This window comes from Muntiacus reevesi, chromosome 2 (assembly GCF_963930625.1).
Source record: "Muntiacus reevesi chromosome 2, mMunRee1.1, whole genome shotgun sequence".
In the NCBI taxonomy this organism is placed as follows: domain Eukaryota; kingdom Metazoa; phylum Chordata; class Mammalia; order Artiodactyla; family Cervidae; genus Muntiacus; species Muntiacus reevesi.
Window position 1 is genome coordinate 273,156,390 of NC_089250.1, and position 15,589 is coordinate 273,171,978.

A 15,589-nucleotide genomic window follows, 5' to 3' on the forward strand; every position below is an offset into this window, starting at 1 on the left:
TTGCTATCACATATACTGGCGTGGTGACACTCAGAAGGGACATCTTGGTTGTTCATCCTTTTATGACTCACCACTTCTACTGTGGTCAGGACTGTACTCAGGAATGTGCCTGAGCACAAGTAAGATGGATGCTTCCCCTAGTAGTCCTAGCTTGGGAAGCATTCTGGGAAACTACTCTGGCAAATCAAAGAAAGGTCATGGTGGTAAGGAACTGATAATCAATCCTGGATGCCATCAGGTCTACCCCTAGTGCATCTCCAGTCTGCCTCAGTGGTAGAACTGGGAGGGACGAATAAGATGCCTGCGTCAGTAAGGGACAGACTAAGTCTGACCAGGGAAGGAAAGCTTCAATGGAGAGTCTGTCTCCACCCCCATCTACAGCAGGGAGGGACGCTTCTGGTGGAAAGAAGCCACGGCTGTGGATGCTGCTTTTTTCTCTCTCACAAATGGGAGCTAACAGTTCCATAACCAATCTTTTAAAATGTATTTTTAAAAGTGGGACAAGTTTGATCCCCAGAGTTTAAAAAAGACATGCCTGATCTTCTGTGATACTGAATGGCCACGGTATCCTTTGGAAGATGGAGAACGCTGGCCTGTTGAAGGGCCTCTTAATTACGATACTGTTTTACTAGACCGGTTCCGTAGAAAACAAGAAAAGTGGGTAGAAGTGCCATATGTGTTGCTCTTTATCTCTCTGCGAGACATTCCAGACTTAATGTCCTAAGAGTGCAGATTTGGGTGTGAAACCTTCAGCTCCCTCCTGTCCTCTTACTTTGCCCCTGTATCTGGGACTCCCAATTGAACAGGTTGAGAGTCAGGGCACCCTTCCAGGAGGAGTTGCCTCAGTCTTGGTAGAAATTCAAACAGTACCAATTGCAGTTGAGACTATCGAGAGGATCCAAAAAGTACATAGAAGACTCTAAGGAACTAACTTCACTTTATGAGCTTACTTGGAGAGATGTAATATATGTCTTGGGACAGACACTGACTCCTGACTTGAAAACTTAAGTTTTGGAGAAGCTGCTACTTTTGGAGATGAATGACTTGAACATAAAACAAGGGAAAGACGGAACACAAAATAGCTCTCCTTCCTACTAGGAGCCAAGCAGTTCCTATAACAGAGCCACTTTGTCAGATGTATTCTTGAAGGACTCAAGTGAGCACGTGCTAAGACTGACATATGCTAAGTTGTTTGACATAGAACAGGGAGAGAAAGAACAGGGAGAGAAAGAAAGTCCTGGTAAATTCCTAGATAGACTAATAGGAGGCTCTCCGCAAGTTTAGTGATGTTGATCTTGAAATTACAGAGGGGGAAATGATCTTAAAAGATAGATTTCTCACTCAGTCTGCTCCAGATATCTGCTGTAATTTATGAAAACAGGCATATGGACCACATCAGTCTTTAGATAATCTGTTGCAACTGGCTCAGATGGTATATTATGGTAGAGAATACGAGGAGGAAAATAGGAGGGAAAAAGAACCAGGCAAAAGATTGAAGCTCCAGCAATGGCTGTTAGACCTGCACTGAAATAGCCTGAGAAAATTGCCCAGAGGGGCCCAGGTGAAAAGGGGTGGGCTTGTTATTACTATGGGAAGGAGTGGCATCTCAAGCGGGATTGCCCCCAGCTCCATGTCCAGTCTGCAAGGGACCACACTGGAAAAGAGACTGCCCTCCGAGGTTTAGGTCCCAGGGGTCGGACTCTCAAGACAACCGGGACCGAAAGTGCCCACACAAGCTCCCAACCTATTAACACCTGGGGAACCCCGGGTATTAATAACTGTAGAGGGCCAATCAGTTGATTTTCTTTTGGACACCAGGGCAACTTTCTGCTCATTAAAGCCCCTGGTCTGCTTTCCTCCTGATCCACTACAGTAATGGGGCTGTCTGGACGAGCCAAATATATTTCAATCATTGATTTGAAGGATGCTTTCTAGAGTTAAAGCTATCTTAGATCATCCTCTACCTATGACAATTGAGAGGATTCTTCAGCATTACAGCCTACTGCCACATTTGGATTCCAGGTTATGGGGACTTGCCCGTCCTTTATATAAACTTATAACTGGGGCTCAGCAGGCCCAAACCAACAAGCTGGTTTGGTCCCTAGAGACTCAAAAGGCTTTTAAGTCTCTTTAAACTGCTCTCTTGCAGGCTGTCACTTTGAGCTTGCCCAGAGGATCAGAGTTTATTACTGAAAAAAAAAAAAAAAACAAAAACAGGCTATGGCCACATGGCTTAAGGGTAATTGTTGCTATTGTTTTGCTAATGCATAAAGCTCAAAAGTTTACTAATGGGTGAAATTTTACTGTACTGACTTCTCATAAGGTAAGTGGGATCTTAAACTCTAAAGTTCAGAGCAACAATTCTCCATCTTTAAAGCTGCTATAACTCAAGAGTTGTCAAAAAATTCTAGGAATGGAATATCACTTACACTGTTCCTGGAGACCCCAATCTTCAGAAGAAGTTGAAAAGGCTAATGGCATTATTAAGAGGCATCTGTGTAAGCTAACTCAGGAAACACAAGACAGTTGGTTCAAAGTTTGACCCTTAGCTTTAATGAGGACTTGAACTGCCACTAAGAAGTATTCTCTCTATGACAGACTGTTTTTATGCACAGATTCTGAAACCTTAAAATTAACTATGTGACTCAGCTTTTAGCTTTTCAACAGACATTACAGACATTACCAGGAGGTTAACTCCCAACTCAGCCTTTGAGTCAAACTAGCCGCTGTTTGAGCCAGGAACCAAGATGGGCCTGAGAATCTAGGTGGGCTTGCTTTTGCTGACTCCAAAAATCCTGAGTCTGCCTTTGACCCTCAAGACAACGCCTTTCTGTCCTGGACTCATTCCTATCCTGCATTCCACAATCTGTCTAATTGCTGGATCTGCAGAGTACTTCCCTCCTCATCAATTGAAGTCTTCCCATGGTGGGTTTCTCTACTTCAAGGAAAGGACTTTCTTCAACTCTGTGATAACATCTAACAAGCCTAAGATGGACTGGTATAACATATTGTGCCTTAGCTATGGGCACAATGTGACTTTCAACTTTGATTATACATTACCTTGGTTTAATGATTATTTTGCTGCACATAAGAAAGTAAATGGGTCTATATCTGGTGGTTTTCTACCTGGTGTTTATCAAATATGGGATGAGGTCATATGGTTAACTCCTAAAAAAGGGATGCCTACTATCTAATGCTCCCATATGCAGGGAACAAATAGAGCCAACCCCAGAAGTTAGCCAACAACTTAATTATAATCATTAGAAACAATTGGGATTTTTTTTTCTCAAGAAAGATACAATGTAATCATTCCTGTGTTTTCCAATCCCAGTTCAGGTCCTCCTTTTGCCTGGCCAGGCCCTGATTGGGACTGGATCCCTCAGTCACACTGGCTTGCACCAAATAGGACCTACTGGATATGTGGCACTTAGCAGTGGGCATGGCTTCCCCCTGGCTGGATAGGTGTCATCGTCCAGGAGCGGGTTGGAAAAGAATTTCCAGACATGAGACAGAATGAAAGAAGAATAAAGTTTATTAGAGTGGGAGACTCTGTTAGAACAGCAGGCCACCTCAAGGGAGAAGCAACACTGAATGTTCAATGGGGGTCCTTAGTCCACTTTTATACCCAGGGTACAAGAAGTGGGATAGGGGTCTTGCAGGTCATTTGCTGACTGGATGAGGCACATATACTGGGTGGGGGGAAGAGTAAAGCAAAATACCTCCTCCCTATGGGGTAGGAGGGGAAACAGTTTATACTGTTCCATTAATAGTTACAACAAGGGGGAGGGAAGGATGATAAGGATCTGGTTTCTCCATTCCTGCATTCCAAGACCCTCCTTGGTAATCTGCTCTTTTGTCCTTGGATTACCACATTCTTCCCTCTCTTTATTTTTAGGGCCAATTCTTTGGCCCCTTTTGATACCCTGCTCATGTCTAACTGTCTACCTATTTCCCTTCTCAGGCATTTGGGAACCCAGTCTCAGGGGAAAGGGGGCGATGACCACTCTGGCTTCTTCAGACTGGACAAGGGCATCATGGGGCTCTGGGTTCCCTTTGCCTGCTCTCTGTCAGGGTGCATTTATGGAGGGAGAGGAGAGTCTATGGAATGATAAGGTGGCTTGTTTCGGCATTGTCTGGGTGTTGGCCAGGGAATATTCTTGTCAAACAATCACTTGGAAATGTGTTGTACTCTAGAAGAACCAAACTTAACAAGAAATCTAAAGGTACATGGCCCAATGATTAATAGAAATAGAAAAGCTGCTCAGGGGCTAGTAAGGAGAATCAGGACTAAACATTGGTTTGTGACGTTAGTGTTTGTCTGGGTATGAGAAGATGCAAGAATTTGGGCTCATAAAGCCTTTACCTGAAAACATCTGACTATCTGAAGGCCGGTTCTTGTGGGTTTTTCTCAGAGTACAGAGTGCCTTATTTCTGATCTCACCCTGAACTCCTTTCAGGGGATGCTGAAGGTCAGCAGCTTGTGGTGGTCACAATGTAATCTTTGTAGAGGCAGCTGGCAAGTGCCAACTTCCAGTCAGCAGGGTCCACATATTTTACCATGCTTTGCGGGCATTTCATGGTCATTGTGTCCCGCGGTGCTGGGAGTACTCATTCCCAGGTCTAATGACACTTGACAGGCAACTCAGTGTACCATTATTGGACCAGGCCTTGCGAGAAGCAAAAGTCTCTGGACCACACCTGTCTTACTAGCCTCTTGGTTCAGGAAAATATTCCCTCTTGCTTCTTCCTATATCTAGAGTTACATTATTATAATCATTGATATCATATGGAACTGCATATCAACATTTTATCACAGACTCAGTCACACATTTAGTAACATAAGAAACAACCTTCTGAAACAAGTGACATAGAAAATAATATAGCTATATCTAGCAATTATTAGTCAGGTCATAAGTAAGAATGATAAATCAAGAACTTTCATTAGCTAGAGCCCAGTATACCCCAGGTTATCTGACTTCATTTATTAAATGATTATACCCTGGTGTTTGAACTGTGGTATTGGAGAAGACTCAGAGTCCCTTGAACTGCAAGGAGATCAAACCAGTCCATCCTAAAGGAAATCAGTCCTGAATGTTCATTGGAAGGAGTGATGTTGAAGCTGAAAGTCCAATACTTTGGCCACCTGATGCGATGAGCTGACTCATTTGAAAAGCCCCTGATGCTGGGAAAGATTGAGGGCAGAAGGAGAAGGGGACAACAGAGGATAAGATGGTTGGATGGCATCATCGACTCAATGGACATGAGTTTGGGTAAGCTCTGGGAGCTGGTGATGGACAGGGAGGGCTGGCATGCTGCGGTTCATGGGGTCGCAAAGAGTCAGACATGACTGAGCAACTGAACTGAGATCCTTCCAATCAAGATTCCAGCTTGTGCTTCTTCCAGCCCAGCGTTTCTTACGATGTACTCTGCATGTAAGTTAAATAAGTAGGGTGACAATATACAGCGTTGACGTACTCCTTTTCCTATTTGGAATCAGTCTGTTGTTCCATGTCCAGGTCTAAGTGTTGCTTCCTGACCTGCATACAGGTTTCTCAAGAGGCAGGTAAGGTGGTCTGGTATTCCCATCTCTTTTAGAATTTCCCACAGTTTATTGTGATCCACACAGTCAAAGGCTTTGGCATAGTCAATAAAGCAGAAATATGTTTTTCTGGAACTCTCTTGCTTTTCTGACGATCCAGTGGATGTTGGCAACTTGATCTCTGGTTCCTCTGCATTTTCTAAAACCAGCTTGAACATCTGGAAGTTCATGGTTCACGTATTGCTGAAGCCTGGCTTGGAGAATTTTGAGCATTAATTTACTAGTGTGTGAGATGAGTGCAATCGTGCGGTAGTTTGAGCATTCTTTGGCATTGCCTTTCTTTGGGATTGGAATGAAAACTGACTTTTTCCAGTCCTGTGGCCACTGCTGAGTTTTCCAAATTTGCTGGCATATTGAGTGTAGCATTTTCAGAGCATCATCTTTTAGGATTTGAAATAGCTCAACTGGAATTCTATCACCTCACTAGCTTTGTTCGTAGTGATGCTTTCTAAGGTGTCTATATTCGATTAGCAAGTAAACATTAATACTAGATATTTAATATTGAATATTTCCCAGTTCACACAAATCTGATATTCATTTAGGTTAATTTCTCTTGTATTTAGAATTGTCTGATTTGTAAGCACTTACTTTTCTTTAGGCCAACTAAATTAGAACTCATTTACAACTTCAGCAATATGGAAAAAAAAAAAGCCAAAGACACACACTGAGACATATATAAATCCAGACAGACAGACAGATCTCATAGTTTTCCGCTTAAGATTTAAAACGTTTGATTACCCCCCCCCATCTTTTTTTTTTTTTTTTTTTGGCTTGAAGTTCTAATTTGCCCTAAGCTGAGGTCTCAGGCAAAGTGGGCAATGTATTTCAAGGACATGGAAAGGGTTAACAATAAGCTTTCCCCTAAGAAGGCATTTTGACAAGCTATTTGTTTTTAACTGAATATACAAAAAGAACCAGTTTTGCAGTTTCCAAGAAAAAAAAATTTCATTTTAAGCAATTTTCTCTGGAGTCTAAAGAACATCATGGCCATCCTGCGTCAAAGTCATCTTTCATTTCTGTAGTCATAATTTTATAGCTAAAATGTAGGCCAAATAGTGCTCAAATTGCCTCTGATATCAGGGGCAGATCAGCTGATAAAAATCTTGGATTGTGCCTCTGGTGGGAAGTGAGATCTTTGTCCTATCAGACAAATCTGAAATGTTAAGGGAATTTGCAGAGGTGGGGGAAGTTTGGTCCTTCCCCACCCTGAGAAACAGGAGTAGTTAGAAGGGAATTCTTTAGGATGTTTGGGAGTGGGGGGAATTTGGTTCCCTCTCCACCTGAGAGATAAGAGTAGTTAGAAGGGGATTCTTTAGATTGTTAGGTGAGCTTTTGATCCTTCAGGCATTTGAGTATAGAAGAAAGACCTGGACCTGGACCAAAGGGAACCTCAGAATCCTTTCCTAGAGAACACGTGGATATGAAAGGTCGAGCAGGGGTCATCTAGGAAATCTGATGGAGAGAGACAGAGGGGGATAGGAGGCAGGGAGGCAACAGAAAGAGATGAGACACGAGTCCCTCAAACACGGATTCTGACTGAGGGCCACGAAGGCCTGAACATAAGGCAATTCTGAGTCCTCTGCCTGCTTTTGTCGAAAGCTGGTGTGCCATTCAGAGGCCAGTTTTTTTTTTGGGGGGGGGGAATCCTCCAGTTTGTATTGTGGCCAGGCCTTTTACACGGTCAAAATTTTCCAGCTTCTGAGAATATAGCCAAGGGGTGAGTCTGAGAGAGGCTTTGAGGATATACCAGAACCCATCCTTTGCCTGTATGCCATAGATTGGGGGCACTGAGAGTCACCAACTGGCAAAAAGGCGTCCCTTTTTGTCTCAGTGACGTCTCTGTGCAACTAATGGCACAAAATGGCCAACCGTCCCAGCAGTCTCATACAACAGTAAGAGGTGACCCCTGAGAACCGTGCAGCTAAGGCACCATGTGACCCAGGCAGGGAAAGACAGAGATTCCTGGGAGCAACCAGGTGACGCACGATTTGGCGATTCCCTGAAACGTGGAAAGCACTCTTGGGATGGCTCAGAGGCAACATCTTCAGTTCAGTCGTTCAGTTATGTCTTTGTGACCCCATGGACTGCAGCATACCAGGCCTCCCTGTCCATCACCAACTCCTGGAGTTTACTCAAACTCATGTCCATTGAGTCAGTGATGCCATCCAACCATCTTCTCTGTCGTCCCCTTCTCCTCTCACCTTCAATCTTTCCCAGCATCAGGGTCTTCTCAAATGAGTCAGCTCTTCGCATCAGGTGGCCAAAGTATTGGAGTTTCAGTTTCAACATCAGTCCTTCCAATGAATATTCAGGACTGATTTCCCTTAGGATGGACTGGTTGGATCTCCTTTCAGTCCAAGAAACTCTCAAGAGTCTTCTTCAACACCACAGTTCAAAAGCACCAATTCTTCAGCGCTCAGCTTTCTTTATAGTCCAACTCTCACATCCATACATGACTACTTGAAAAATCATAGCCTTGACTATACGGACCTTTGTTGGCAAAGTAATGTCTCTGTTTTTTAATATGCTGTTTAGGTTGGTGATAACTTTCCTTCCAAGGAGTACGTGTCTTTTAATTTCATGGCTGCAATCACCATCTGCAGTGATTTTGGAGCCCAAAAGAATAAACTCAGCCACTGTTTCCACTGTTTCTCCATCTATTTGCCATGAAGTGATGGAACCGGATGCCAAGATCTTTGTTTTCTGAATGTTGAGCTTTAAGCCAACTTTTTCATTCTCCTCTTTCACTTTCATCAACAGGTTTTTTAGTTCTTCTTCACTTTCTGCCATAAGGGTGGTGTCATCTGCATATCTGAGGTTATTGATATTTCTCCCAGCAATCTTGATTCCAGCTTGTGTTTCATCCAGCCCAGCATTTCTCATGATGTACTCTGCATATAAGTTAAATAAGCAGGATGACATTATACAGCCTTGACGTACTCCTTTTCCTATTTTGAGGCAACATCTAGGCTCCTGTAAGTCAATCCTGACTGAAAGGGAAAGAAGTGAAAGTGACAGGGAAGAAGTCTGAGGGATTCACCTTACAATCCTATCGGGGAGGTGGTGGCCAGGGGACATTGGTCTCTGTTTTGCTTCAACCATTATGTGCCTTACACGGTGTACAGAAGTTATCTTGCTGGCGGTGACCCTCATCCGACCCTGTGGCCCGATCCATTCTGTGTCCCCCTTATCCTCACACGGGAGTCTTCACGTGGCAGGCGCCCCAATGGCTCTTAAGTGCCTGACCCGTGCCCACACAATATTGGTTGGCCTAGTCCTCAACTGGAAAGAAGACAAAGGAGAGACCCTCACCCATTCAGGCAGCAGCTGCTGGGGCGCAGTGAGCAGTGGAGCTTTTAGAACACACCTGAGGGTAATCCTGGCCAGAGTTCCTTAGTTGCTTCCACAGCACTTGCCTGTTGGCAGAGGATCCCTATGAGAAAGGAGAAGTGAGGAGGTGGGGAAGAGACCCCAAGGTCCCCATATGGGCCACCAAAAATGTCATGGTCTGGGCGCAGGTTGGAAAAGAATTTCCAGACATGAGACAGTGTGAAAGAAGAATAAAGTTCATTAGAGTGGGAGACACTGTAAGAACAGCAGGCCAGTTCAAGGGAGAACCCACGTTGAATGGGGGTCCTTAGTCCACTTTTATACCCAGGGTACAAGGAGTGGGATAGGGGTCTGTGGGTCATTTGCCGATTGAATGTGGCCCCTATACTGTGTGGGGGGAAGAGTAAGGCAAATACCTCCTCCCTATAGGGTAGGAGGGGAACAGGTTATACTGTTCCATTAATAGTTAAAACATTGGGGATGGGAGTGAAGGATGATAAGGGTCTGGCTTTTCCATTCCTGCATTCCAATACCCTCCTTGGTTATCTACTTGTTCGTCCTTGGGTCACAACATGGCTGGATAGGGAGATGTGCCCTAGGTCTAGCTTTTATCCTTGGCTTCATATTTTCAGAGCTTCCAGAGAAGCCTACTAATCTGCCAAACCTTAAAACTCACGGGGCAAAATAGATATTTCACTGGTATGATTACCTGGCTGCAATAGTGGTTCCCTGACTTCACTTTCACTTTTCACTTTTATGCATTGGAGAAGGAGATGGCAAACCACTCCAGTGTTCTTGCCTGGAGAATCCCAGGGATGGGATCACACAGAGTTGGACACGACCGAAGTGACTTAGCAGTAGCTCTGGGAACTACAGATCAGATGTTGTGCTAAGAGCTGATACTCTGGCTAACTTTCAGTCCTTAATGCTGAACAAATACAAATTAGAAAAGTGGTTTTACAAAACAGATTGGACTTAGATATTCTAAGGGCTGCACAAGGAGGAACTTGTGCCATTATTTATACCCAACATGAGCACTAATATTACTCACTTTACTAAACACATGAACAAGATGATTCAAGCTACGGATTCTCCTGAAGCCTCAGTCACCTCACTCTGGGAAAGGCTAACCAGCTCCCCATGGTGGAAAACTATCTTAATCATAATAATTCTAATTGTCTGTCTTTGCTGTTTGCTCCCTGCATCTGTAACTGTGTAACTGGATTTGTTTCTAACCTTTTGAAAGCTTTTAAACTACAAATGGTTGCTCAGGCTCCTAGGAGTGCCACAGACTCCTCCAACTATAACTGAGGCCACTGGATCAGAGACCCTCAGTATAAGATTTAGGAGAATATGTTGCCTCAACAATTTAGGGGCAGTGCCCCATCACAGCAGGAAGTAGTTATGGAATGAAAACGATGCCCATACCCTTGGCATCATAATTCTCCTAAAAGAAAAGGGGGGAATGAAAGAGCCAATTCCTAGGCAGGTTGATAAGAAGTCTGGGGTCCCCGAGTAGGCGAAAGGGGTCTGGGATTCTCAAGAAGGAGATAGGGGTCTGGAATTCTCCAGAAGGAGGAAAGGACAAACTCTCCCCCCACCCCTACATTCCTTAGTCTTTTTCACATAAAATGGCTTTTTTTCTTTAAGCCTGGAACTGATGATTACACAACTCAGTTTAAACTCTGTACTAAGGATTCTATAACAACAAAGTATCCTGTTTGAGGACAGTTTCTCCTTCCTTTTTTTTTTTTTTTTTTTTTTAGTTTCTCCTTCCTGAAAACCTTCTGACTAATCCTGATATCTTAGAATGTATATTATGGGAGTGGATCTGGTAGGATCTTTCTATTGTTAAGTTCTAATCCTGTTATCCTAAAATGTAAATTGTGGGAGTGGGTCTGGTAAAATTTTCACAAACTTGAGACATTCTTTTTATTTATTGTAATAACTAATTAAAAAGTATATATAATTCCCTTGCTAAGATTAGTGAGGGGGACACTCTCTGCCCCCTTCTGATGTCTATATCAGAGGCTTTCTCTGTCCCTTTCAGACTTTAATAAAATTCTGCAACACAAAAGCTCTTGAGTCTGGTCCCTGGTGCCAAAGCTAAATCTTCTTCAGAGATCAAGAATCCTACACCATAAGCTATTACTGTGCCCCAGGTTTAATGTCTAATTTACATTTCTTCCCTACCTTAGGCTATCAAATACATTAGTCTGTGGGTTATTTTGAGACCTGTAAGATTAAAATGTACATAAGATAATCACAGGGGACATAGTGCCCTATAAATATGAACAAATTTCCATCAGGACATGAGTTCAGTCAGTTAATACACATAGAAATATTTATAAGTGGTGCAAAGTTGATAATTTTAGTGAAAATAAACTCTCTCTTCTCAAGAATGTATATTTAACAGTCTGCTTTGTTGTCCACATCTGATAGAGCTTTCTGAAACAACAAAGAAAAGGAAGAAAATATATTCAAATTTTTAAACAAACAATAAACTGCCTAATTACCATCAAATCTACTAATTTGACTTTCCATTCCATTAAAGAAGTATTGACTTAAGTAATATATATTATGATGTAAACAAGTTTTTCTCAAACGCATTTGTTTTTTTGGTTTGTTTGTTTTTTTTCCTCAAACACATTTGAAGCTATGTCATCACAAGCATGGAACAGAAACTCTTTTTATAAAGAAGAATGTAGTTCTCATTACAGGAAATTTTTTCTCTCTTCTTTAATATTTTTTTAAACTTATTTTTGGCTGTGCTAGGTCTTCATTATTGTGCTGGCTTTTCTCTCTTTGCTGTGAGCAGGGGCTATGATTCTGTACATAAAATACACAAACCTGGCTGGGGCTTGGTTGGAGACAGGAGTCCTGCTACTCCTTGTTTTGGTCAATCCACAACATTCAATATCTTTATTTTTTTGGCTATGTTGATTTGGTTTTGCTGCATGTGAACTTTCTCTAGTTGCAGCCAACAGGAGCTACTCTCTGAGTTGCTGTATGCAGGTTTCTCACTGCTGTAGCTACTCTTGTTGCAGAACGCAGGCTTTAGAGCACAGGCTCAGTACTTGTGTTGCACAGGCTTGTTGCTCCGAGACACGTGGTATCCTCCCAGACCAGGGATCAAACCCTTGTCCAATGCATTGGCAGGTGGATTCTTTACCACTGGACCACCAGGGAGGTGCCACTAACTGTTTTTCAACTGAGGAAATCCCAGTATCTTTCAAACAGGATCCTCCTGTATCTTTTAACTGGGGGGTTGGGGGTTAGGAGGGGGGCTATGCATGCTAATATAGTGCCAAATAAAATTTGGTGTTCTCAACCAATAACTGGGTGATCTGAAAACCAGGAGACAATTCCCCAAACTTATCTGGACCTGCTGAAGAGGAGGATGGGCCCAAGCGGTCCTTCCTGGTCTACCAAGCCCAGAATGTCCAAAGCACAGAACGGTGCTTGCTCTTCTCCGTCCTGCATTCCCTTCAGGGTGCACTGTCGCTGGGCCACTGCAGTAACTAATAAGCTTTATCCTTGAAGAAGTGGAATGTCAAGACATTTTTCTCCCTAAAAGTGTTGTATGAAGTAGCCCTTTCTAAGAGTTATGTGCTTTATATTCTAGCTTGCTTTATATTCTAGTCATTCACACAGATCCAGTTCTTCTTTTTTTAAACGGCTTCAATTAATTCTAATCGCAGGAATATTCCTGGGTCCAGCCACCATCCCACATCAACTCCCACCCCACCCCCATGACCGCCTCACATCAACCCTCACGCACCCCCCAGCCTTGCGGCCACACCAGGTTTCAGCTTCCAGACCTCTGAATCGCTTCAGCCTCATCCGCAGGAATCCTATTAAGAGGCAACCTTCTTCGTTTCTAACGTAATTACCCGACAGAATTTTACGCTTTTACTTTAAAACTGTTACTGTTATTTAACTAATGAAGAAACTATGGTGCAACCCAAGACGTGTAAAACCCTCTGTGGGCGTGTGTGAGTGCTTAGTCGCTCAGTTGTGCCAGACTCCTTGGGACGCTATGGACTTTAGTCCGCCATGCTCCTGTCTATCGGGCTTCTTCAGGCAAGAACAGAAGTGGATGACCACGCCCTCCTTCAGGGGATCTTCCCAGCCCAGGTCTCCCTCCACACGGATTCTTTTCCGGTCTGAGCCACCAGAAAGTCCTCAAGTACTTCTCAACACTGACAAGATAACTCGGGAACCAAACGTAGAAGCGTGCGGGTGTCCTCTTGGCCCCACTCAGTCCAGTTGGTCCCTGCTGGGCCCATTTCGGCCAGTTCGGCCTCGCTTGGCTCCGCCCCTCGCAACGCCAGACACAGGCGTGTCCTACGCCACGCCCCTCACGCCCTAGACGCCGGCCCTCGCACGCCCAGACGTAGGCAAGTGTCGTACGCTCCGCCTCTCGCTGGGCCTTCGTCTGGTACCAAGGGCAGAGTTTTTTGCGTCTCTACACGACGCAAGCGAGTTTACAGCATATTCCGAAGCCGACTCTTGGTAGGTGCGGTCGCCCTGGGAATCGTGAGGTAGTTTTATGTTTTACTTTTCTTAACCTGCGCCTGCGGTGTCCCCCTCTCCTCCATATCCGTGGTCTCTCGGGTCACCTCGGACCTTCCTGTTCCCCTACTCGTTCCTCCACCCCAAGTCAATTCAGATGTGTTCGTGAGAGGCCCAGGGTTTGATTTCCTTTCGGTGTAAAATCCTGAGGTAACGCATATAGTGTACGAAATACCTAGTAATTTATAGGGAAAAAGTGATTTTATTTATGACATGGCACTTGATAATTTTGTAAATATCCGAAAACACGTGTTCAGGAACTAGTTTATTTACTTTTTTTCTTGGAACAGAAATTTATTCTCAGAATAATGCACAAAAGCATAGGTTGAGGCTGCCGTTGGGAGGCCTCCCACCCTTCCTCTGCCGCCACCTCCCCTCCTCTTTGAATGCCAGGGAGAACACAGTTGAAGTAAACATGCAATCACAGTGATCAACTCTAAAGACAAAAGGTTTGGTCCAAAAGAAATCAACATAATTAATCCAATTACCGTGAAGAGCTTCACTGAGTAGGATTAATTTGCAGACGTAGTGTTTTCACAGGGTGGCTCTTCAGTGCACCAAGGGGGCCTGCTTGAGGGAGATGAGGTCAGAACGCATGCGGGAGACATCTTTGGCCTGCTTGCTGGACTTGGGGTTAGAGTCACACGGCCGGGCTACCCGTTCCCACTCAGTGCCTGGGGACGACTCCTCAGTGTCATTTACAAAGGCTTCTTCTGCTGCCCTGTTGCTGGCTTTTGTCTTCTGGAGCTGCTCGTCCTGCCTTGCATACCACTCGTCCAGCTCCTTTATTGCTTTTACTTTCCACTCAGCTTCCTGCTTCCGAGAATTGGCATCAAGGGCTTCCAAGCGTTAGGTTTGCTCTTCTCTCCATTTACGGATACTTTCAGGCTCTGACTGCAATCGATCCACTTGTGAAATAGCTGCATAACTGTCTGTCCTCCCATTACTCTCCTGACAGTATTCTCCATTCATCACGCCATCAACAGCATCTGGAACCCCCTGCGGCTCGCTGTAAGGCAGGGGTCCCGGGGCGCCGCCGTCCAGGATGGCGAAGGCCTCGTCGTTCTCGATGCCTGCAATCTCGCTCTCCTGCTGTGCCAAGAAGGCCGCAGCCGGGTCCTCTTCGCCAGTCACTCTGTTCCCTAGGGCGGGACCGCCAGCGGGGACGCCGAACCGATCTAACTCAGCCTTGGCGGGAAGTTCCACGGCACCGACTTTCATAGAAACACCAACCGACCAGCAGACACGGCTTCCGGCAGCGGCCGCTGTGCTTGCGCCTGCTATCAGACACAAGCTGGAGGAGGGAGAGCAGGAACTAGTTTAGAATTTCAGCTTTGGGACTGCTGGTGGAGCTGGAATTTTTTCTCAGTGTTAGGGAGCCATATTACTGTCCCTTTCTGGTTTATATGACCAGGGTACTAAATCGACTACAACGGCCCTTCATTTTAGTAAATTATTTTCAGTGTTGCTACTTACTGGTATGAGCACTAGACTCAAAGAGAAATAGAAATCTTCTCTGTGGTCAGTCTTGTCTGACTCTTTGGGATCCCATGGAGTGTAGCCGGCCAGGCTCCTCAGTCCATGGGATTTCCCAGGCAAGAATACTGGAGTGGGTTGCCATTTCCTAATGGTGGGGATGTTCCAACTCGGGGATGGATCCCCCTTTTCTTGCATCTCCTTCATTGGCAGGCGGATTTTTTACCACTGAGCCACCGGGGGAGCCCCTTTGGTCTGATACTAGTGTTGGCAATTTTCTTTGAATTAAAGTGGGTTTTGGTTGCATGTTTTCCAGTGATATGAAACCCAGTGGGGATAATGTTGACTTTTGGATTGCTGACAAGTGTGGTGAAAAGTGATATATAATAGTAGGAAAATATCCTAAGAGACTGGAGAATTCTGAAGACATTTGAGGGATAATTTCAGATTTTGTATATTAGGTTGACTGCCAGTGCTAGACTCAAGCCAGATATGATTATGGGGGGGGGGGAGGGGTAGCGGCAAGAAGCAGTTACCTTCAAGTAATGAGGCCCAGTTATTTGTGGGACTGCTGTTGCTGGAATATTGTCAGAGATAAGAAATGGGTTG

At 44.5% G+C, this 15,589-nt stretch overlaps 2 protein-coding genes across 2 annotated transcripts in view; one reads left to right on the forward strand and one right to left on the reverse strand.

Moving 5' to 3' along the window:
• The window catches only part of LOC136161647 (zinc finger protein 665-like), a 224,826-nt gene that overhangs the window by 95,183 nt on the left and 114,054 nt on the right, over positions 1 to 15,589 (forward strand). The window lies entirely within an intron of this gene.
• On the reverse strand, positions 14,054 to 14,779 carry LOC136158905 (clathrin light chain A-like). The gene is made up of 2 exons (XM_065920754.1): positions 14,496 to 14,779; positions 14,054 to 14,339 (listed from the first exon to the last, which is right to left on the reverse strand). The coding sequence occupies exons 1-2, from the start codon at positions 14,723 to 14,725 to the stop codon at positions 14,054 to 14,056; spliced, it is 516 nt and encodes a 171-aa protein (XP_065776826.1). The 5' UTR covers positions 14,726 to 14,779.

Bases quoted from the DNA above. Each gene is read 5' to 3' on its own strand.
- LOC136158905 (XM_065920754.1), bottom strand. From the start codon at position 14,725: ATGAAAGTCGGTGCCGTGGAACTTCCCGCCAAGGCTGAGTTAGATCGG. The intron at 14,340-14,495 runs AGATGCTGTTGA...CTTGGAAGCCCT, and splicing joins AGCGAGCCGCAGGGGGTTCC to TGATGCCAATTCTCGGAAGC.